General features: G+C 50.4%; 1 protein-coding gene across 3 annotated transcripts in view; it reads right to left on the bottom strand.

The window, feature by feature from the left end:
- Positions 1 to 21,622, bottom strand: part of ORAI2 (ORAI calcium release-activated calcium modulator 2) — a 28,322-nt gene extending 6,700 nt beyond the window's left edge. Inside the window, exons 1-4 of one of the 3 annotated variants that reach the window (XM_084764674.1) lie at positions 21,431 to 21,622; positions 18,421 to 18,521; positions 15,425 to 18,296; positions 6,231 to 6,468 (exon numbers count right to left, since the gene is read on the bottom strand). In XM_084764674.1, coding sequence (XP_084620800.1) covers positions 6,231 to 6,455 — 225 coding nt within the window. In that variant the 5' untranslated portion in view covers positions 6,456 to 6,468; positions 15,425 to 18,296; positions 18,421 to 18,521; positions 21,431 to 21,622. The other 2 variants (XM_084764673.1, XM_084764672.1) reach the window with 2 other exon arrangements.
- Positions 21,623 to 21,673: the final 51 nt, after the last annotated feature.

Raw genomic sequence — 21,673 nt, 5'->3', positions numbered from 1 at the left:
CTGAGATAGGAAACAAAGATGGTTAAAAGGCAGAAAAGCTGGAATGTAGCTCACTAGTAGAACTCTTGCCTAGAATCCCCCAGTGAGGGGCTGGGATGTGGCTCAGTGGTAGAGCACCTGCCTAGAATCCCCCAGTGAGGGGCTGGGATGTGGCTCAGTGGTAGAGCACCTGCCCAGAATCCCCCAGTGAGGGGCTGGGGTGTGGCTCAGTGGTAGAGCCCCTGCCTAGAATCCTCCAGTGAGGGGCTGGGGTGTGGCTCAGTGGTAGAGCCCCTGCCTAGAATCCCCCAGTGAGGGGCTGGGGTGTGGCTCAGTGGTAGAGCACCTGCCTAGAATCCCCCAGTGAGGGGCTGGGGTGTGGCTCAGTGGTAGAGCACCTGCCTAGAATCCCCCAGTGAGGGGCTGGGGTGTGGCTCAGTGGTAGAGCACCTGCCTAGAATCCCCCAGTGAGGGGTTGGGGGTGTGACTCAGTGGTAGAGCCCCTGCCTAGAATCCCCCAGTGAGGGACTGGGGTGTGACTCAGTGGTAGAGCACCTGCCCAGAATCCCCCAGTGAGGGACTGGGGTGTGGCTCAGTGGTAGAGCCCCTGCCTAGAATCCCCCAGTGAGGGGCTAGGGGCGTGGCTCCAAGATACATAGGTCTTACCTAGCATGTGCATGGATCTCTAACACCTCAACAATAAATAAGTAGATAAATAATAAAAGGGAGGACGCAGGGCCCAGAGCATGCAGTTTGTGTCTGCTTCAGGAGAAAGGCCAGCCAGGAGCTAGCTATGCTTCTCCATATGATGTGGAGACATATGAAGTGGCCATAGATTGCTAGTGGGAGTACACCTGTGCCTATGTGTGTGTGTATGTGTGTGTGTATGTGTATGTGTATGTGTGTGTGTATGTGTGTGTGTACACTATGCATGTGGAGGTCAGGGATAAACTTGCAGGAATCACTTCTACAGTGTGGTTTCTAAGGATTGAACCCAGGGCATCAGGCTTGCCTCCAAACGTCTTTATCTGCTGGCCCTGACTCTGCTCTTGCCTCTACTCTGAATATTGAGGGCGCTTCCTACCTCCCCCTGGGCATTTTGTGGTGGGCTATAATAGCCCACTAGAGGAAACTTCCAGAAGAGATGCAAAGGACACCAGGGTGCTTCCAAATGTATCTCCAAACTGCATCCAGAAGCTTCTACTAGTACTAGATGAACTGCACAAACAGGAGAAATGAATTATTACTGGGAGGCATGGCTGCCATAGCCAAGCTGAGGTCACACGGTGTGTGGGCCACCTGGATGACCGAGGCACCCCCATGCCTGTCGATGCACTCCAGGCTGCCATGATGTCTAGATGCCCCCTCCCTGTCTCCAGGATGCATACTTCCTGTCTGATTGGAACCTGTCTGGAAACCTCGCGAGTGGCTTAAGCTTTCGTTTGGGTGAGCATTTCAATGGGTGAGACACTATGAAGTCTTCCAGTGTGGCAAGCCAAATGGTCTCAAGGCCTGCATCCAAAACGACAGCTGCCGGTGGGGGTGAGTTCCAAGCTTTGTGCCTCACAGAGAAAGAGGACCATCTGGCTGGGTGTGCGGCTCAGGGGTACAGCGCTTGCCTGGCAGACACACACAAGGCCCTGGGATCCACTGTCAGCACCAAACACACAGACACACAGATACACACACACACAGACACATAGATACACACACACAGACACCTACACATACACAGACACATAGATACACACACAGAGACACATAGATACACACACACATATACATACACACACACAGAGACACACAAATACACACACAGAGACATAGGAATGGACACACACATATACAGAAACACACAGACACATATAGACAGACACATAGACATAGGCACACACACACAAAGAAATACACAGGCACATAGACCCACAAACACAGACACATAGACATACAGACACAGAGGCACACAGACACACACACAGAGACATACACACACACACACACACAGAGACACACACAGACTCATAGATACATACATACATAGAGACACAGACACACAGACACATAGACATACATACACACACACAGACACAGAGGCACACAGACACGGAGGCACACAGACACAAAAGCACACAGACACACACATAGATACACACATACATACATAGAGACACACATATAGACTCATAGATACACACATACATACATAGAGACACACACACACACATACACACGAACACGGGGGGTGACGGGAGAAAAGAAGCTAATTGTAGTGGTGCACACCTTTAATCCAAACACTGGGGAGGCAAAGGTAGGAGGATCTCTGAGCTGGAGGCTAGCCTGGTCTACATAGTGAGCTCAAGGGCAACCTGTCTACATTGTGAAGCCTGTCTGAAAAAAAAAAATGTTAAAGGGGAAGAAAATAAGGACATTATATTAAATCCTGTAAAATGTCTCAACTTTCTAAAACTAAAACCAACAGAAACCAGGTCAGAAAAACGCAGTCCTGGCCTGGTCTACAAGGTGAGTCCAGGACAGCTAAGACTACGCAATGAAACCGTGTTTCGAAAAACAAAAACAAACAAACAAACAAACAAACGCAGTTCTGTACAAGTCTGTGGTAAGAGGGAGAATTCTAATCCACCTACTGTGGCATACAGACTCCCAGCACACAGGGGTCAGAGGCAGGTGGATCTGTGAGTCCAAGGTCAGGCTGGTCTACACAGAATTCCAAGACAGTCAGGGCCTAGAACTCTCGACCTTTCTGCTCCCGCCTCTAGTGCTGGGACAACAGGTGCGTGACATCATCTCTTGTGGGTGCTGGGCATCACTCTGCCTCAGAGCCCCACCCCCACTGCCCACCCCCTGGCTGTTTCTGAATATGACAGTTCCCTGTTTCCTTGAAGACACTGCTAGTCAGAGTCATCCATGGGAACATTCTGTCAAACTTTGAATTCCAGTCACACAAACTGACTCATCCCGAGTATCAGAAAAGGGGTGATGCCTGGCACTGTATGCCCAACCTTCTTCTGCTGAGGGTCCCAGGCTGTGTCACAGATCAAAGCCACCGTTGGGCCCCATGCCTCTATATGATCAGTAACCAGAAGGGCCTGGGGACAGTGAAATGTGCTTTGAGGCCAGGCAGAGAGATGTAGACCTTTTTTTTTTTTTTTTTTTTTTTTTTTTTTTGGTATTTTTGAGACAGGGTTTCTCTATGGAGCCCTGGCTGTGCTGGGCTCACTTTGTAGACCAGGCTGGCCTCAAACTTACAGCGATCCACCTGCCTCTGCCTCCCAAGTGTTGGGATTAAAGGCATTCGCCACCACATCCGGCGATATAGATCTTTTAATTGCAGCAACCAGGAGGCTGAAGCAGGAGGATCATGAATCTGAGGCTACACATTGACACCACAGCTGGCAACTGCTGTCTTTCCCCCCAACCCCCCCGGAAGCCCGGTCTCATAGTAGGCCAAGGTAGCACCGAACTCACTATGTAGCTCAGGGTGAATGTGAACTTCTGAACCTCGTGAGGGCTGTGGTGACAGGTGTGCAGCACCGTGCCTGGTTCCTGCAGGGCTGGGGCTTTGTGTGTGCTAGGCAAGCACTCCTCTGACTGAGGTAGATGTTGAGCATGACGAAACCGCAGGGGGAAATGATGAATGCACTGGGGAAGTGGCTGGTGGCAGAGCAATGACCTTGCATGTTCAAGGCCATAGTTTCTGGGGCTGGAGAAATGGCTCGGTGGTTAAGAATACTGTTTGCTGTGCGCTCTGGAGGACTTTAGTTTGGACCCCAACACCCATGTAAAAGCTGGAAGCCTAGCAGAGAAAAATTGAGCCCTGGGTTCAGGGAGAGACCCTGCCTCAAAGGTCTGTCTTCCATCAGAGTGACGGAAAGCAACGTCTGATGCTCTTTTCTGGCCTCCTGGTGCATATGCATATGTACATATATTCATACACACGGACAAATATACACAAATACACAAACAAATACTTTTTAAAAGGCCCTAGAGATGGGGGAGACCCCTTAGGGGTTAAAAAGGTTACCCAGGAAGCTTGGGGATCAGAGTTCGGATCCTCAGAACCGCTGTTAAGACTGGATGGGTGTGGTGACCCACCTACAATTCCAGCCGTGGGAGGGGAAACAGGATCTGCAGAGTTGGTGCTTAGCAAGATGAACTGCATCAGTGGGCTCTGGGTTTGACTGAGAGACGCTGCCTCTGGGGGCTGGAGAGATGGCTCTGTGGTTAAGAGCAGTATCTGTTCTTCCAGAAGACCCAGGTTTGATTCCCGGCACTCGTATAGTGGCACACATCCGCCTGTAGCTCTAGCTCTGGGGATCTGGGGATCTGACCCCATCTTCCAGCCTCCTCGAGCAGCAGGCATGTACATGGTACAAACATATATATATATATAGGCAAAGCAGCCCCCCCCAAAAGAAAAGAGAGAAAGAGAGAGTCTGCCTCAGTAAACATGGTGGAAAAACAGTGGGCTCATTCTCATCCCCCCACATACTCATACACACATGTGCACCCACATACATGTAAAACATGCACGCACATACATGTACATGCATCACAGACACACAAATCAGAGTGAAAAAGGTCCTATAGAACAACAATAGGAAAGAAATAGGAAATAAAAAGACCCCAGATTCAATCTCTAGCAACAAACAAACAACACAAAAAAAAAGGAAAAAGAAAAGAAAAAAAGCCCCAGTGTTGCTCAGAAGTCGGCGGTCTCTGCTCCAGCCTGTGTGGTCTGGTCCTCCCTGGCTAGAAGGGTCTAACTCTCCCAAATATGGCTCACTCATAGCCTAGCATGCTCTTCCGCCACAGCGGCTCTCCATGGAGGAAGTTTACTTTCTATTGCTCTGCCTTGTTTGATAACGGAGGAGGCTGTGGCCTGCAGTTAAAAATACAAAACAAAACTAAATGATTATTTGACTTGAACTAAATCACTTCCTACCCAGTGGTACCCCAGCACAAGCAGCGAGGGAGGGCTAAACCCTTCCAGGCTCTTCGGGCCAATTCCCCATGGGATGTGGGGCAGGGACTTTGGAGTCAAGGGGACAGATGTGATGGACTCTTGTCCAAGGATGACTAAGTGAGCTGGTGGCAGCCAGAAGCCAGGCTAGAAACACAGCCCCACCGTCACCGGGAGGAGGCCACATTGGCCAGCATCTACAAGCCCAGCTGGGCTGGCCACCGCCCATAGGTCCCTGAGTTTCTGGTCAAGTTCCTCAGATTCCCAAACTCGTGGGCGAAGCCTGCAATAGGGCAGACAGAACACAAAAATGCGACCTTTTCCAGTAAACTCTATTCACTAAAGCTGTTTTGTTTTTTGAGACAGGATCTCACTATGAGCCTTGAAGTGTGTGTGTGTGTGTGTGTGTGTGTGTGTGTGTGTGTGTGTGTGTATGTGTGTGTGTGTTGTGTTGTGTTCATGGGTGAGCATGCACAAGAGCATTCATGTGCACATTCATGTGGAAGCCAAAGATTAATCTCAGGACTTGCTTCTCAGGCACTATCCACCCCCCCCACACCACCCTTTTTTTTTTCATCTGTATGTGGTGCACATGTGTAGGCACGTTTGTACGTGTGTGCGTGCATGTGCACATATATGTGGGTGCACACACATGAGGAGGCATGATGTTGATTGATGTCAGGAGTCATCCTCAATTAGCCTTCCAAATTGTTCACCAAGGCAGGGTCTCTCTGTGTATCCTTGGCTGTCCTGGACTCACTTTGTAAACCAGGCTGGCCTCGAACTCACAGTGATCCACCTGCCTCTGCCTCCTGTGTGCTGGGTCTTTTCTTTTCTTTTTTAAAATTAATTAATAGTGCGTGTGTGTGTGTGTGTGTGTGTGTGTGTGTGTGTGTGATGTGTCTATAAGAGTGTAAGTGCAAGGCCGGGCATGGTGGTGCATGCCTTTAATCCCAGCACTCAGGAGGCAGAGGCAGGGGGGTCGCAGTGAGTTCAAGGCCAGCCTGGTCTACAAAGCAAGTCCAGGACAGCCAAGGCTACACAGAGAAACCCTGTCTCGAAAAACAAAAACAAAAAACAAATAAAAAAACAAACAAACAAAAGAGTGCATGTGCACACACGCTGTGGAGGTCAGATGGCAACCTTCCATATCCAGATCTCTCCTACCATTGTGGGTTCTAGGAAAATGTTTGCACGGGCAAGTACCTTACTGACTGAGCTGTGTCCCGTCTCCTTCAAGTCCCCCCGCCCCTGCCTCCCCCACACTCACCATGGCGAAGCCAGAGAGGAGGGCAGAGGTCCGGCTGGAAGCTTTCAGCTTGGCCCTGCTCAGGTACAACTTCCTCCAGGACAGGGCCTGCACTGAATGGTGGTTAGAGGTGACCAGTTCCAGGTAGCTGCGTCGGACCCAGTCTCGATAATCCATGCCCTTGTGGCCAGGTTCAGGGCAGGCAGGCGTGGAGGGGTCCATGGGCACATTAAGCTCTGCACTCATGGTGGGAACCAGGCTGGGGGAGAAAGACACAGGACACGTCAGAGCATCTTAGATGGTTCTTGTGAAAAAAAAAAAAAAACAGAGTCTGAGACCTTTTGTGGTTTTGTTTTTAAAGATATGTTACTTTTAATTTTGGTTTTTCCAGATAGGGTTTCTCTGGGTAGCCTTGGCTGTCCTGGACTTACTTTGTAGACCAGGCTGGCCTAGAACTCACAGAGATCTGCCTGACTCTGCCTCCTTAGTGCTGGAATTAAAGGCGTGCATCCCTACACCCAGCTTATTACTATTTCATGTGTGTGTGTGTGTGTGTGTGTGTGTGTGTTTGTGTATGTGTAAAATCAGCAGTCCTCTGAAGAGCAGTTCCAGCAGCGCAAGCTCTTGCCTGTATTGCCTCAAGACCAGGCCAGTGTGGCCAAGCAGACGGCCATGTGCTGGAGGACAAGGAGCTGGAGTCCTATCTGAGGAAGATCAAAGTCTGGAAAGGAAAACAAACCATTTGTAGCCCATTTAATAAAGGTGTTTATTGTCCTATTTTTAAAAAAAGCCTTAGAAGCATGTGCATATGTGTGCCTGTGTCCTGGTTAGCGTGCATATGTGTGCCCGTGTCCTGGTTAGCACAAGTGAATGTGTGTGGTACACGTGCCCACAAAAGCCAGAGGTCGACACAGGGTCTTCCTCATTCTCCAACTTATTTTTTTGAGGTGGTCACTCGCTGAATCTAGAGATCACTGATTTGGCTGAACTGGTTGTCCGTCCAGCTCCAGGACGCCCCTGCCTCCACCTCCCCAGCACAGGGCTCACAGGTAGGTTCTGCCTTGTATAGCTTTCTGTGGACGCTGGAAACTGGATTCAGGCTCTCGGGCTTACATGGCAAGCACTTTCTGGCTGAGCTCTCTCCCCAGCCCTGTGTTCTGTTTTGAGACAATGGCTCTCTATGTAGGCTAGGCTGGCCTCGAGCTCATGAGCCTGCTTCACCATCTTGAGAGGTGCTGGGATTATGGGCCTGCACCACTATGCTTGGCTTCCAAGTCCAAACTCAGAGATGTGGGGCCCAAAGGTAGCTTGGGTGTGGAGCCCTGGTCTCTAAGGCAATCTGCAAGATAGAACACGGGGCTCTCATGGGGCCTGGTGGCACACACCTAATGATCCAAGCACTCTGTGAGGCAGAGGCAGGTGGATCTCTGTGAGTTCGAGGCCAGCCTGATCTAGAAAGTGAGACCAGGACAGCCAACGGTACACAGAGAAACCCTGTCTCAAAAAAGCCAAAAACCGAAAACTAAAAACTAAAGAAATCTCCAAACAAACAAACAAACAAAACAACAACAACAAAAAAAACAGGACACAGGGCTCTCTGCAGAGAAGTCGGGTCAAGTGCACAATGCCAGGCACTGCCACGGCCGAGCCGTTGCTCTGTGACTGTGATACTCAGGATAGAGCCTGTTTTGCGTGACTGGAATTTAAAGTTTGACAGAAGGTACCTACTTACTCCTCTGACTGTCAGTGTCATCAGGGAACAGGGAACTGTCACATCAGAAAGAGCCAGGGTTGGCAATGGGGATGGGGCTCTGCAGTAAATTACCTAGAATCCACATTGCTTACTGGTGAATTCTAGACAAGTGATCTACCCTTAAGCCATATCTCGGCCCTTCACTGGGGGACTCTGGACAAGCATGAGGTACACTTTCTGCTGAAATCGCTACCCCTCGTGTTTGCTAACATGTATGTCTGTGCACCAGACCTGTGGGAGGCCAGAAGAGGCGAGATGGCTGCACGCTGCCCTGTGGATGCTGAGAATAAAGTGGCTCCTCTGGAGGGGCAGCCAGTGCTCTTTACTGAGCCATCTCTCCATTGCTTCTGCTCCCTTTTTCCTCGCCCCCCCCCTTTTCCTTTTTTATTGAGACAACAGTTTATGTCGATCCTCCTGCCTCAGCTTCTGGAATAGGTGGGATTGCAGGCTACTTGCTGGACTCTTGAACACAAGGTCCCTGAAGACCCAAAGCTGCTTGTAATGTGAGGGTGGGGCATTTCTCAGGAGCTACTAAAATCTAATCTTAGTCGTGATAAATTAGCTCCAAACCCTCTAAGTCACTTTCTGAGTTGAGCCACACCCAGGCTACAGTGGAAACCTTTAGCAAAATGAAAATCAAGAGTGGGTTGAGGCAGGAGGATATAAAGTGTAAAGTTGGGCTGTGAGGTGTGTGTGTGTGTGTGTGTGTGTGTGTGTGTGTGTGTGTGTGTGTAAAAGTGGGTATAAGGAGTGTCTTTCTCTATTGTTCTCCACCTTAATCTTTGAAACAGGATCTCAGGTTCCCACAGTGCTGAGATTGCAGGCATGTGGTCATGTCTAGCTTTTTTATTATTTATTTATTTATTTATTTATTTATTGGTTTTTTTGAGACAAGGTTTCTCTGTGTTAGCCTTGGCTGTCCTGGACTCACTCTGTAGATTAGGCTGGCCTTGAACTCACAGCGACCTACCTGCCTCCCGAGTACTGGGATTAGAGGCATGTGCCACCACGCCCAGCTATGTCCAGCTTTTTAAATAGGCCCTGGGGATTTGAAGCTCTTCTTGCTTCCACAGCGAGTGCTCTTACTGACTGAACCATCTTCCTAGCTCCTGATCTGAGCGGTATTAGGGAGACTCTATATCGAAGTGACAGGGTGAGGGCCAGAGAGACGGCCCTGCTGACTTGCCACCAGGCCTGATGACCTGGCTTGATCCCTGGAACCCACATTGTGAGAGGAGAGAGGCAGACCCATAAACTGTCCTCTGACCCCTTCCATACACCAGGAAATGTGTATTTACACACACACACACACACACACACACACACACACACACACACACTAAATAAATAAATGCAAAAGAATTGTGTTTTAAAAGGAAGAGCCAGAGCTGGGAGGTGGTGGCACATGTCTTTAATCCCAGCGGATCCCTATGAGTTCGAGGCCAGCCTGGTCTACAGAGTGAGTTCCAGGGCAGCCAGAGCTACACAGAGAAACCCTGTCTCTAAAAACAAAACAAAACCAAAAAAAAAAAAAAAAAAAAAGAGGTTACATAGTGAGACCCTGTCCCAAAAGTGGGGGGAGGGGGGAGAAAGGAGTGGGAAGAGGAGGGAGAGGAATAAATGAAAGAGGGAGGTTAGTGTTGGGGAACACCATTACTTGACATGAGCATGCTTTGCTTTGAGGCGGGGTCTCTCTATGTTCCCTGTTGTCCTGGAACTCACTATGTAGACCATTCTAACTTGAGACACACTCTCTCTCTCTCTCTCTCTCTCTCTCTCTCTCACACACACACACACACACACACACAGAGAGAGAGAGAGAGAGGGGGGGGGGAGAGGGAGAGATCTGTCTACCAGATCTACCCACTGGGATTACAGTCATGTGCCATTACACCGGCATGCACACAGATCACAGATCCCTGGGCTCATTCGTAATAGACTTTGGGTCTGACAATGACACGGAATAAACCTCAGGTCTGATCTATTAAGCTCTGTGACTGTGACTCGGACTGGAGAGATGGCTCACTGGCTAAGAGAACACACTGCTCTTCCTGAGGACCTGAGTTTGGTTCCCAGTATACACACTAGAGGGCTTACAACCACCTGTAAACCCAGCTCCAGGGGAAATCAAACCTCAGACTTTGTATTTATGTGCATATAGCCACACATAATAAAAACAAACCCTAAAAAAAAGATGTAAGACTTTCACGACAAATCCCCACTAATTCTAAGTGAGTATCGGCATAGCTTCTTTCACTCAGCGCAGCATGTGGTAGCGCACTGCAGGGTGATTAATCTCTTTAGGACAAGCCTGAAGGGCAAAGGCACCTTGTGGCTAGCTTGGCATCAGACAATAACTCCTGTGTTTGGAGCCACCAGATCTCACGGAAGCTTACCTAAGGCTGCTAGAAAATGTGTAGCCTGGTAGGTTGTGGTACAGGCCTGTCACCACAGCACTGTGGAGGCTTATCAGGAGTGTGGGCTGCAGTGTGAGACTGTGTGTGTGTGTGTGTGTGTGTGTGTGTGTGTGTGTGTGTGTGTGTAAGGAGAAAGAGGAAGGGAAAGAGAGAGAGAGAAGGAGGGAGGGGAAAGAAAACACACTAGTGAGATAACTCAGTGGGTAAACATGCTTGCCACCAACTCAGGGACCAGTGTTCGATCCCTGGGTCCCACACAGTGGAAGGAGAAAATTGACTCTCAAAAGTTGTCCTCTGCTCCTGACAGGAAAGCTGTGGCATAAACCAAAAGAAACAAATAAACAATGTAATTTAAAAGAGAGAGAGAGAGAAAGCAGATGAAAAGAAATGAACGAAAAGAAAGAGTGGCAGAGACAGAGAGACTGAGAGACAAATCATTAGGACAGGAGTCCACAGCCCCATAAGAGGGCGGGGTGTCTGTGAAGGTCAGCAGTGAAGGACGGGCCCCTCAACACACGCATGTCAATACCTCAGAGGGCCAGAGAGGAAGACAGCAGTTGGGAAGGGTCCCTTTGTCTTGCCTTCCTCCTTGTTCTCAGGAAAGCTGAAGTGCCTCAGAGTCATTGACCAACAAAAAGGGTCCCCAGGGATCAGCTGTGTTCTTGTCGCCTAGGAAACAGCAACTGACGACAATACCTTTGCTTGTTGGAGTTTGAGACAGGGATTCTCTGTGCAGCCCTAGCTGTCCTGGAACTCACGCTGTAGACCAGGCTGGCCATGAACTCAAGAGTTTCACTTGCCTCTGCCTCCCGAGTCCTGGGCTTAAGGGCGTGTGCCAACATGGCCCTGAGTGTCACTGTGTGTAACAGACAGGATCTCACTAACTCTGGCTGGCCTCGATCTTGCTATATAGACCACAAAGATCTGCCCATCTCTCTCCGTGAGTGTGGCATTATAGGCCTGCGCTTCTGGAGCTGTTTCTAGGAATGCCAACTTGAGGACTAGGGTCATGTGTCACCCACACCTGCAGCCAGCAGCACTGTGGCCAGTCACCTCCTCATGGATGTCTCTTCCCTTGGAGGAGATTCAGACAAATACTTCTCACAACTCCCTGGGTTAGCTGCAAATGACTGAACATGTCAGAGTTTGGAAAGGAACTTTTTCTTTTCTTTCCTACACATATAGCACAGAACAAAGCCTGAAGTCTAGGGGAGAAAGGAGAGAGAGAGAGAGAGAGAGAGAGAGAGAGAGAGAGAGAGAGAGAGAGAGAGAGAGAGAGAGAGAGAGAAAGAGATGGGGGAAAATCAGTTCTTTCTTTTTTTTTTCCCCCGGAGACAAGGTTTCTCTGTAATAGCCCTGACTATCCTAGACTCACTTTGTAGACTAGGCTGGCTTCGAACTCACAACAATTCGCTTGCCTCTGTCTTCCAAGTTCTGGGATTAAAGGCATGCGCTACCACCACCTGGCCTGAAAAACAATTCTTGGTCTCCCATACCCACGGACACTGACAAAATCACATGGAAGCTTAAGCATCAAAGGTGAAGGAAGGGCTGGGGATGGGGTGTGGCTCAGTGTAGAGCACCTGCCTAGAATCCCCCAGTGAGGGGCTGGAGGTGTGGCTCAAAAGTTAAAGGCTTACTAGCCTTAGGTTGGATCCCCAGCATGGCATAAAACTGGGTGTAATGGTGCCCACCTGAAATCCCAGCACTGGGAAGAGAGAGGCAGGAAGAGTAGGAGTTCAAGGCCATCTTCTGTCATAAATTCAAGCTCAGCCTGGGCTGCAGGAGACTCTGTCTCAAAACCAAGAACCAAAAACTCAAACAAAAAATTATAGGACCCCAAGGAAGCCTTGAGTAAATGTGTAAGGAGTTGAAGTCCCAAGTGAACATGTTTTATTGACAAGGGCCAAGGCCTCAGACCCATGGGAATTGGCAAAGCCTTCCTTCAGGTGAGGCTCAGAGTCATGGCAAAGCTTTGCTCTGGTCCAGGTAGTGTTGATACATGACTGATCAGTGTAGAAAAGCTGGCAACTGCGGCTTCCTCTCCAGCTAGCTGGGGGCACACAGTAGGGACATGCTGAACAGTCTCTGGAATGGGGGCGCCGTGGGAGACTACAATGGGAACAGTCAGAGACTGCGGAGTCTCCTGGGGCAAGACCCCCTTTCACCCAGTGAGATGGCTTGTGGAGGGGCTGGACAGGATGGCTCAGCAGTTAAGAGAGCTGGCTGCTCTTCCAGAGGACTCAGAACCCATTCCCAGAGCCCTGTGGTGGCTCACGACTGTCTGTGACTCCAGTCTCAGGGGATCGGAGGAAGGAAAGGGAGTCAGGAGCTAAAGACCGTGGTTTCCCAAGGAGCCACACGTGAGGAAGGCCCCTGGGTTCCAGCCTGAGAGTGCAGCTGAGCCAAGATATGCAGATAGCCCCAGAGTGCTTAGGGGTAGGTAGGCTGGAGAGGGGCTGCTCCAGCGGAGTCTTAGGTAGGCCTGCAGGGCCTGTAAGGAGATGAGAGACCCTTCCACTATGATTAGCCCAGTTAGCCCGGGAGGTCCAAATCATTCTCTTTTTTTTTTTTTCTTGTTGTTTTGTTTGTTTGTTTTCCAAGACAGGGTAGCTCTGGCTGTCCTGGATTTAATCTGTAGACCAGGCTAGCCTCCAACTCAGAGATCCACTTGCCTCTGCCTCTGAGTTGGGGGATTAAAGGTATGTGCCATTACCACTTGGCTTTTCTTTTCTTTTCTTTTCTTTCTTTTCTTCTCCTCTTCCTTTTTTTTTTTTTTTTTTTTTTTTTTTTTTTTTGAGACAGGGTTTCTCTGTGTAGCCTTGGCTGTCCTGGACTCCTTTTGCAGACCAGGCTAGCCTCAAACTCACAGTGATCCACCTTATTCTGCCTCCTGAGTGCTGGGATTAAAGATGTGTGCCACCACCACCTGGCTTCTTTCCTTCTTTTCTTTTCTTTCTTTCTGGTTTTTTTTTTTTTTTTTTTTTGCCTCCAACCAAAAATGTAACCAAGTATAGCCTTGAACTCTGGATGCTCCTGCCTCCACCTCCAAGGGCCGCGATTACATGCTTGGTTTACAAAATGCTGGGGATTGCACCCAGGGCTTCCTGTATGCTAGGCAAAAATATTCTACTAGTTGAGCGACACCTGCAGCTCCCTACTGACCCACTTTATATTTTGGCTTTGCTTTGAGATAGGGTCTTGCTGTGTAGCCCAGGCTGGCTTGGAAGTTGGGATTGCCTTGCCTGTCTCTTGAGTACTGTGATTACAGACATATACCACGGGGCTCCATCTCTTATCCTCCTCTGAGGGCCTGTCTTGGTCCAACCCTTGCCCCACGGGAGGAGCAGAGTCTGGCCTGCATGCTCCAAGCCCAGGCTGGAGGGGGGAGCGGTGACGCAAGATGGAGCCCACAAGTCTGCTGGGCTCCGGCTCTAAGATTGCTAGGCATACTGAGCTTTTTAAAATAAGGAACAGTAGAAAGATGAGGTCTTATAGAAAGAAAGGGAAAAACAAAACAAAACAACAAACCCTGGTGAGACTGTTAGACAAGCCTTTCTCTTGCCAGATATGTTTTTAACAGTCCTAGGCAGCAGGTTATGGAGTCGGCTTGTTTTAACTTCCTCTAAACATCTGGGGCACGGGAACTGTCTCTTGTCACCCACGCGCCTGAGAGGTGGCAGCGGCCTGCCAGAATCAGCCACCTGCATCCCTGTCCCTTACTCTAGGGAAGTCTCCCGCAAACTGCAGGACCTGAGAATCAGCTGGCAGCCCCAAACTCCAAGTCCTCTGACACTGCACCCTAGCAAGGATATCAAGGGATTGGGGTCACCGGGCCACCCCTCTCCCTCGCGGCCATCCTGTCGTCCCTTCCTCTCCATCCCGCCTGTCCAGGAAGAAGCTCCATATCCTCCTGTCCAATCTTCCTGATCCAATTTCCCCGTGCCCCTTAGCTGCGAGGGGATCCTCTCTTGTCCCCCTTCAGACCCTCCCGAGACCGAAAGAGATGGGCGCGCCCGCCGCCGCCGCCGCCGCCGAGCACTCACCCAGGCTGGCCAGCTCTCAGCGCGCTTGGCTTCTGCTCTCCGCTAAGGCTCGTGGCTGGCGTCTGTGTCGTGGCCGGGTGGCCCTGCGGCCGGGCCAGGGCGGAGGACCGGCCCCCCTCCCTCTTTCCGCCCGCAGCCGCTGCCTAGGCAACGCTGCGCCGCCGTCACATGACCCCTCTGTGGGGCCCGCCGCGGACCATGTGACCTGAAGAGCTGGGTGAGGACCGACCCCCTCTTACTAGATCTAGGGGGGTCTTCGCCCCCCAAAACTGCTATCGCTCCCGTGGGGCCCAGGTGGGTGAGTCAGGGCGTGGGAGGGTGCTGTTCCTAGCAGGGTGTCTCTAGGGGATGCCCAGCATCTGTCCTCCTCAGCGTGGAGAGGTGGGGACAGGGCGTGAGCGTTGCGGGGTAGGAAGAAGGGTGCGAGAAAGGCTCAGCCAGGCTACGTCCTGGTTTGCCCAGGTTGTGTAGTGACGCCATGCACAGAGCTACTGTAGTCACCCAGGTGGCTCTCGGTTCCAGGAAGACTGAGGACCAAATAGTGCCTTACACCAGAGCGCAAGGGACACGCACTAATTGCTGAGCTCTGAGCACTTCAAGGATGGCAGAGAAGGGTCGTTTGGACTCTAGGGTGGGGCACGCCCTTCCACTCCCTGCTGCAGCCACCCTCCCGCCCTTGCTGGTGAACTCTGGAGTTTTACGACTGAGAAACTCAAACCGGAACGGGCACTGCAGGAAGTACATACTCAATAACTCTGAGAAACAAGACAGGTTTCGCATTGGGGCCCCAGTGGGTGCCTCATGGCCCCTCAGAGTTTGTCTGGTTGGCTGCTGCTGTGCGCTCCACATAGGATTTTTCCATCTGTCGCAACAGCATTGGACTGTGACACATTTACCCAAAAGAAGGAAAAACCTCCACCCGCGTCCAAGTTCCCTCGAGTCTGAGCCCACTCACTTCGGACAGGTGAAACCAGTTCATCCCTTCCGGTGCTGACCCACCTGGCAGCTTGGGCCCTCACAGTGGCGCTCGTGGAAGGGTCTGAACCCGAGGGAGCTAACGTTTCCTGGGCGATGTGTAGACCTCAAGGTTGAGTAAACGAAAACAGGAAAGAGACACTTGGTAAACTCCAGCCGTTGCATCACGGACGACACTTTCCACAAGGGGTTTTTGCTTCTTGCGGTTGTTAGGAAGCCTGGCTTTGGAAGAGGACTTTCCAACACCAGGCAGCGAGGCTCCTCCACCGCCAGCACAATTATCTGGCATGCCTGGGCAAAACTGAAATGCCAAGTGTAATTACCAGCCTTCTAAGGAGCCACTTTGCTAACCACACACAGGCAACAACAAGCACTTAATGTTGTTTGGCTCGCTTTGTCCTTAGAATGAAGGAAGCCATGGTGTCATGTTGAAAGGAGGGCGAGGCACTGGAGGGTGCCCTTCCCCCCCCCCCCCCCCCTTTACGTCCCAGGGAGATGACAAGGGGCTACACGGAAGGAGCAGGTTCAGGTCTGGTTGCAGAGTCTCTTCTCAGGGCATTGTATTGGCTATCTGCCTGAAGTTCATTAGTCTTGGCAAGTTACTTCCTGTACTTAAAAATTTATTTTAAATTACATTTTATTTATTTAGTGGGGCGGTGGTGTGGAGGTCAGAGGACAACTTCTGCGAGTCAGTTCTCCTTCCACCGTGTGGACTAAACTCAGGTTGTCAGGCCTGGCAGAGTGGGTGCTTTTAGCTACTGAGCCGTTTTGCTGGGCCTCTTCTTTTTCTAGAGCCTCAGTCAGCCCATCTGTGAACACCAGTTCTTGGACACATAGAATGAAGGCATTCGGCACGCTCTCCCTCAATCAGAACCGTTCCTTGCTTTTCTATGAACCCCAAGTCTTATACAGCATGGCCCCTGAGTGGGGTCAGCATGCCCACCCCACTGGCTCCTCACTGTCCCCTTGGCTATTCACTCATGGCCTACCTGGTGTGTTCCCTTACCACAGTCCACTGTAAAAACTTTTTTTTAAATTTTTTTTCTCCTTTATTAATTTATTCTTGTTACATCTCAATGGTTATCCCATCCCTTGTATCCTCCCATTCTTCCCTCCCTCCCATTTTCCCCTTATTCCCCTCCCCTATGACTGTTCCTGAGGGGGATTACCTCCCCCTGTATATGTTTATAGGGTATCAAGTCTCTTCTTGGTAACCTGCTGTCCTGTAAAAACTTTTTTAAAAGGTTGGGCGCGGTGGCACATGCCTGTAATCCCAGCACTTGGGGAGGCAGAGGCAGTTGGATTTCTGTGAGTTCAAGGCCAGCCTGGTCTATAAAGTGAGTCCAGGAAAGCCAAATCTACACATAGGAATTGTGTCTCAAAAAAAATCAACCAACCAAAAAACCAAATCTTTTGTTTTTTGGATCTGGAACCCAGGGCTTCATGTGGGCAAGCATTCTACCAAATGAGTCACACCCTTACGCCCTTTGTCTATGGCTGCTCTTTGTATGTGCAGGATTGGTTTTGTTTTATCTTAAGGTGCTTGCAGAAGAGGAAGTTAGATCCTAGAGCTGTGTGCGCTGCCTGATGTGGGAGCTGAGACTCAAATGCCATCCTCTGCAAGAGCAGCAACTGCTGTGTCATCTGACCAGCCATCACAACTCATTTTGTATCATGCTGGACTCTTTGTCCTCCCTGGCCAGCCCAGTCCTTCTGTCAGAAGTCTCTCGACTCTCCTTATTTCCCCTGCCCCCACCTACCTCTAAGTCAGGATGCTGACCCCTGGGAGGGCGACACTGCCACAGCCTTCCTCCTAACCTTCCAGTCCACACTCAGGGTGAAAGAAGCCCCCAGCATCCAGTCTCCACCGTACCCCAGTCTCCCAATTGGCCCTGCAACCCTGGGTTGAGCACTTGCTTGGCTTTCAGTAAACATTTACTACATTCTATGGAACGAGGAAGCTGAAAAGGGCCTCTTTGGACTCCCTCCAGGTTGATTTCTAAGAGTGTTCTCTTTATGGAAATGCATGCTAATATATGGTAATTACAGCTCACTTTAGTGGAGGACGCCTGAGAGTAAACAGAAATTAAGTTCCAACGGGAAGAAAGAAAAGGCCTGCCTGGTTCTTGGGCCAGCAGGGAAAGCAGTTTTTGCACAGCCTCCTTCTGTGCTGCCTTGGGATGCAGCCAAGTCCCAGGCCCTGCAAAGACAGGCTCGGATCTCCAAGTTGTAACTTTTTGTTTTAATTGTCAGAACTCGTGGGATGGCTCGGTGGTTAAGAACACCTGCTGTAAACCATGGCGTGCTAGCCCACGCCTTTAATCCCAGCACTAGGGAGGCAGAGGCAAGCGGATCGCTTTGAGTTTGAGGCCAGCCTGGTCTACAAAGTGAGTCCAGGACAGCCAAGGCTACATAGAGAAACCCTGTCTCAAAAAACTAAACAAAACAAAAGAACACCTGCTGTTCTTCCAAAGGACCTGAGTTCTGGTCCCAAACCCACACCGTGGCTCACAACCATCTGTAATTTCAGTTCCAGGAGACATAATGCCCTCTTCTGGTTCCACTGACACCAGGGAATGTGGTACACACACATACATGCAGGTAAAACATATACACACATTGAAAAAAAAAAACCTGAAAATATTTTGTCACCTTGACACAACAACTTAAAATTACCAGGAAAATCTCAGTGAGGGTCTGTCTACTTTGGGTTGGCCCGTAGGCACATATGTGGGAAACCGTGTTTGTTTGTTTAAGATTTATTTAATATGTATAGTGCTCTGCCAGAAGAGGACAACAGATCTCATTATAGATGGTTGTGAGCCACCTGGGAATTGAACTCAGGATCTCTGGAAGAGCAGACAGATGCTCTTAACCTCTGAGCCATTTCTTCAGCCTGAAACTTTAAAAAAATTTTTTTAAAATTTATTTCAATGTGTTCTTACTGTTCTATCGCTATGAAGAGACACCATGACGAAGGCAACTTATAAAAGAAAGCATTTAGTTGAGAGCTTGCTTACAGTTTTAGAGGGCCAGGGCATGACTATCACGGAGGGGAGCATGGTGGCAGGCAGGCAGACAGGCATGGTGCTGGAGCAGTAGCTGAGAGCTCACATCCTGCCTACAAGATGGAAGCAGAGAGCTCAGAGACTGGGAATGGTATGGGTTTCTGAAGCCCACCCTCAGTGACACTACTCCTCCAAGGCCACACCGTCTTTGTTTCTTTGTTTTGACAGGGTTTCTTTGTGTAGCCCTGGCTGTCCTGGGACTTGCTTTGTAGACCAGGCTGGCCTCGAACTCAGAGATCCACCGGCCTCTGCCTCCCAAGTGCTGGGATTTAAGGTGTGCGCCACCACCCAGCAAGTCCACAGCTTTTAATTCTCCCTGAACAGTCCACCAACCGAGAACCATGCATTCAAATATATGAGTGTATGGGGGTCATTCTTATTTGTGTTTGCCTGAATGTAGTCTGTGCACCATGTGTGCCATGCCTCAGACACTAGAAGATGTCAGATGTCCTGGAGTTAGCATCACAGACAGTTGTAAGCCTACATGTACATGCTGGAAATAGAACGCAGGATCTCTGAGGTGTAGCTGCTGAGCCATTTCTCCAGTCCCAAACTGTCTTAACTGATGTGGGAAGACCCGGCCCACCGTGAGTGGGACTGTTCCCTAGGCAAGGGGTCCTGACCTGTTTAAGAAACCAACCTCAGCACAAGGGAGCAAGCACACATTCATCTCTCTCTCCTCTTGACTGCAGATGTGATGTGAGCGGCTGTTTGAAGGTCCTGCTCTCACTTCCCCACACAGCACTACACAGCATTCTAGCACAAGGCCTGGAGAGGCCTCTCAAACAGCAGTGCTGCCTGGAGAACCACAAGACCAGAACATGGGCTAGACAGACTGCGGGAAGGGCACTGAGTGTGCACGCTGAAACAAGGCAGTGGGGTCGATCTTTCATCCTCAGCTGTGTCTGCAAAGGACTCTAAACACCACAAGTATGGATTTGTGGATTACAAATCTTAACTCATAGGCAATTCACAAATATGGAATAATGAGGCTTGAACCTATTTTTTTTAATAGATTTTATGTGTTTTGTCTGTCTGTATGTATACTACATGCATGCTTAGTGCCCATAGAGGTCGGAAGAAGGTGCCAGATCCTCAGGAACTGGAGTTAGAGACGACTGTGAGCTGCTGTGTGGGTTCTGGGTACTAAACCCCACAGGTCTTGTGCAGGAGCAATAGGTGCCCATAACTGCTGAGCCATCCCTCCAGCCCTCGACTCAATTCTGTTTTATGAGGGCTGAGGAGATGGCTCGGTGAGTAAGAGTGTTTACTGTGCAAGTATAAAGACACGAGTTCAAATCCTGAACACCCACTAAAAGGCTGGGTATGCATGCCTGTAATCCTTGTGCTGTGGGGGGGGGGGGTAAGAGGATTGCTGGCCTGCCAGCCATCAGCCACATCCCTGTCTTGAGGGGAATAAGGTGTATGTAGCACGACAGTGAGGCCCTTTGGCCTCTGGAGTGTGCACACAGGTGCATTAACCACAACCATCACACAAAAAGCCATCCTTTATGAAACAGTCATCACGTGGACAGGCACCACAAAAGGAAGGCTATGCATCTTCAGCCCTACCAGCAAGCCCTCCCTGGGACAGCACATCCATGGTGGTTCAGCCCCAGCCCTACCATCTGCAGCAGAGAAATCTTATTTGGGAAGGAAGCTCCACAAGCCATCTAGCAGGTTAAAGAATGTTCTACTTTAAATGACCAGGCTGTCACGCCAAGTCTTGACACGTGTCATTAAAAGAGTGAATGGAAAAGGGCGAGGAGAGACTGTGCGTGTTGGGTGAGATGGCCACACTCTGAGGTTTTGCAGGGTTCTCTCCACCCATGAGCCCTCACCAGGCACACAATGGTGTGGTCCTCCTCTTTATTATGGCTTTGAGGGTGGCTGGCAGTATCACCCACCTGCCTCAGTGAGGCCACCTAACTGCTCATTTCCCTAAACAAATAACAGCCTGAAGACAGAGCAGGAGTCAGCTAACCCTCAGTTCTGACAGAACTTCAGCCGAGGCTCCTCCCCCAGAGGCTTCCTCCTCCATGTCAGCAGCAGCCTGGAGTCCTGTTTAGTCATTGCCAACGTGTGTTGAGTGCAGTGCTAGGCAGGCCAAGTGGCAGCAGCAGGAAGGGGCTTGTCCCCAGCCCTGCTCCTCAGCAGCCCCATGCAGCAGGAGCAGAAGCCCACGAGGTCTAGGCTACAGGGTCAAAGCAAGAACTTTGACTCAGCTGCGTCAAGGGACAATTAATGGCAGATCTCATGTGACCCAAACTGCTACGAGGACAGAGGTTATCACAGATGTCACGTGGCTCAGAGCGGGACCAGGGACTCTGTGCTACAGAAGGGGAGAGGGAGTCACCTTCCTCAGTGGCATAGCCGCTGGGAAGGTCCCCGCGGTTTGGTAAATAACCCAAGCCTCATGAAGTGCAGCGTGCTGTGCCAACACAAGGCCCGAAAGCAGGAGGGGACTCTGTTGGGAACATGGCTCAGTGCGGTAAGAGAAGGGGAGTAAACGTGATCAGAGTGCAGTGGTAACATGTATGAGCTGTCAAACAACAACACATTAAAAGTGGAAGATATTCTTAGCTCTCATTTCACTCAAAATGCTACCAGCATCCATAAAAGGCTCGCAGCACACTGGGGAGCTGGAGGCGCTCCAGACACCCGAGCTCTACTAGAAACTGCCTGCCGTCCACTGGCCTCAGGGCTCTGGGGACCAAGGCCATCAGGACTCTGGGTCACCCCTCTTCTCCCTGCATGATGCCTGGTCCTCTGTACTCTGCAAGTATTGGTTGCACACTGGGTAAGTACACACAGCAGGTCTGAGCTAGCGTCACTCAGGGACTCAGTGGGAGGACCGGCTGCCTCTAAATCCTGGTGACAGTGAAGTTTTCTCCACCTAAGAGTTCTACCCTCTCCAGCCCCTCTCTGACTTAAGGATGGGAGGAAGGCTTTTGGCCAATACCTGTCTCCGTTTCCCAGGTGTGTCTGGGACAACCCTCGCTTTCTTTTGTCACCTGTTGTTCTCCTGGAGCCTCTCTCCTTCTGTCCAGCCTCTACCGTGGGCCCCGCTGTCTCATATTTGTTCTGGGAACTGCTGGGCCGCACAGCTCTTCAGCTTCCAAGTCTACTGCTCCATAAAGGGACAGGGCTGGGCACCCACAGTGCAGGCCTTTCCCAAGTCCGCGTGCCTGGGTAGATCTGGAAG

The sequence above is a fragment of the Acomys minous genome (assembly GCF_964271855.1).
Source record: "Acomys minous genome assembly, chromosome: 16".
In the NCBI taxonomy this organism is placed as follows: Eukaryota; Metazoa; Chordata; class Mammalia; order Rodentia; family Muridae; genus Acomys; species Acomys minous.
The sequence above is the reverse complement of the archived record's forward strand: the minus strand, read 5'-3'. Positions and strand labels throughout refer to the sequence as shown.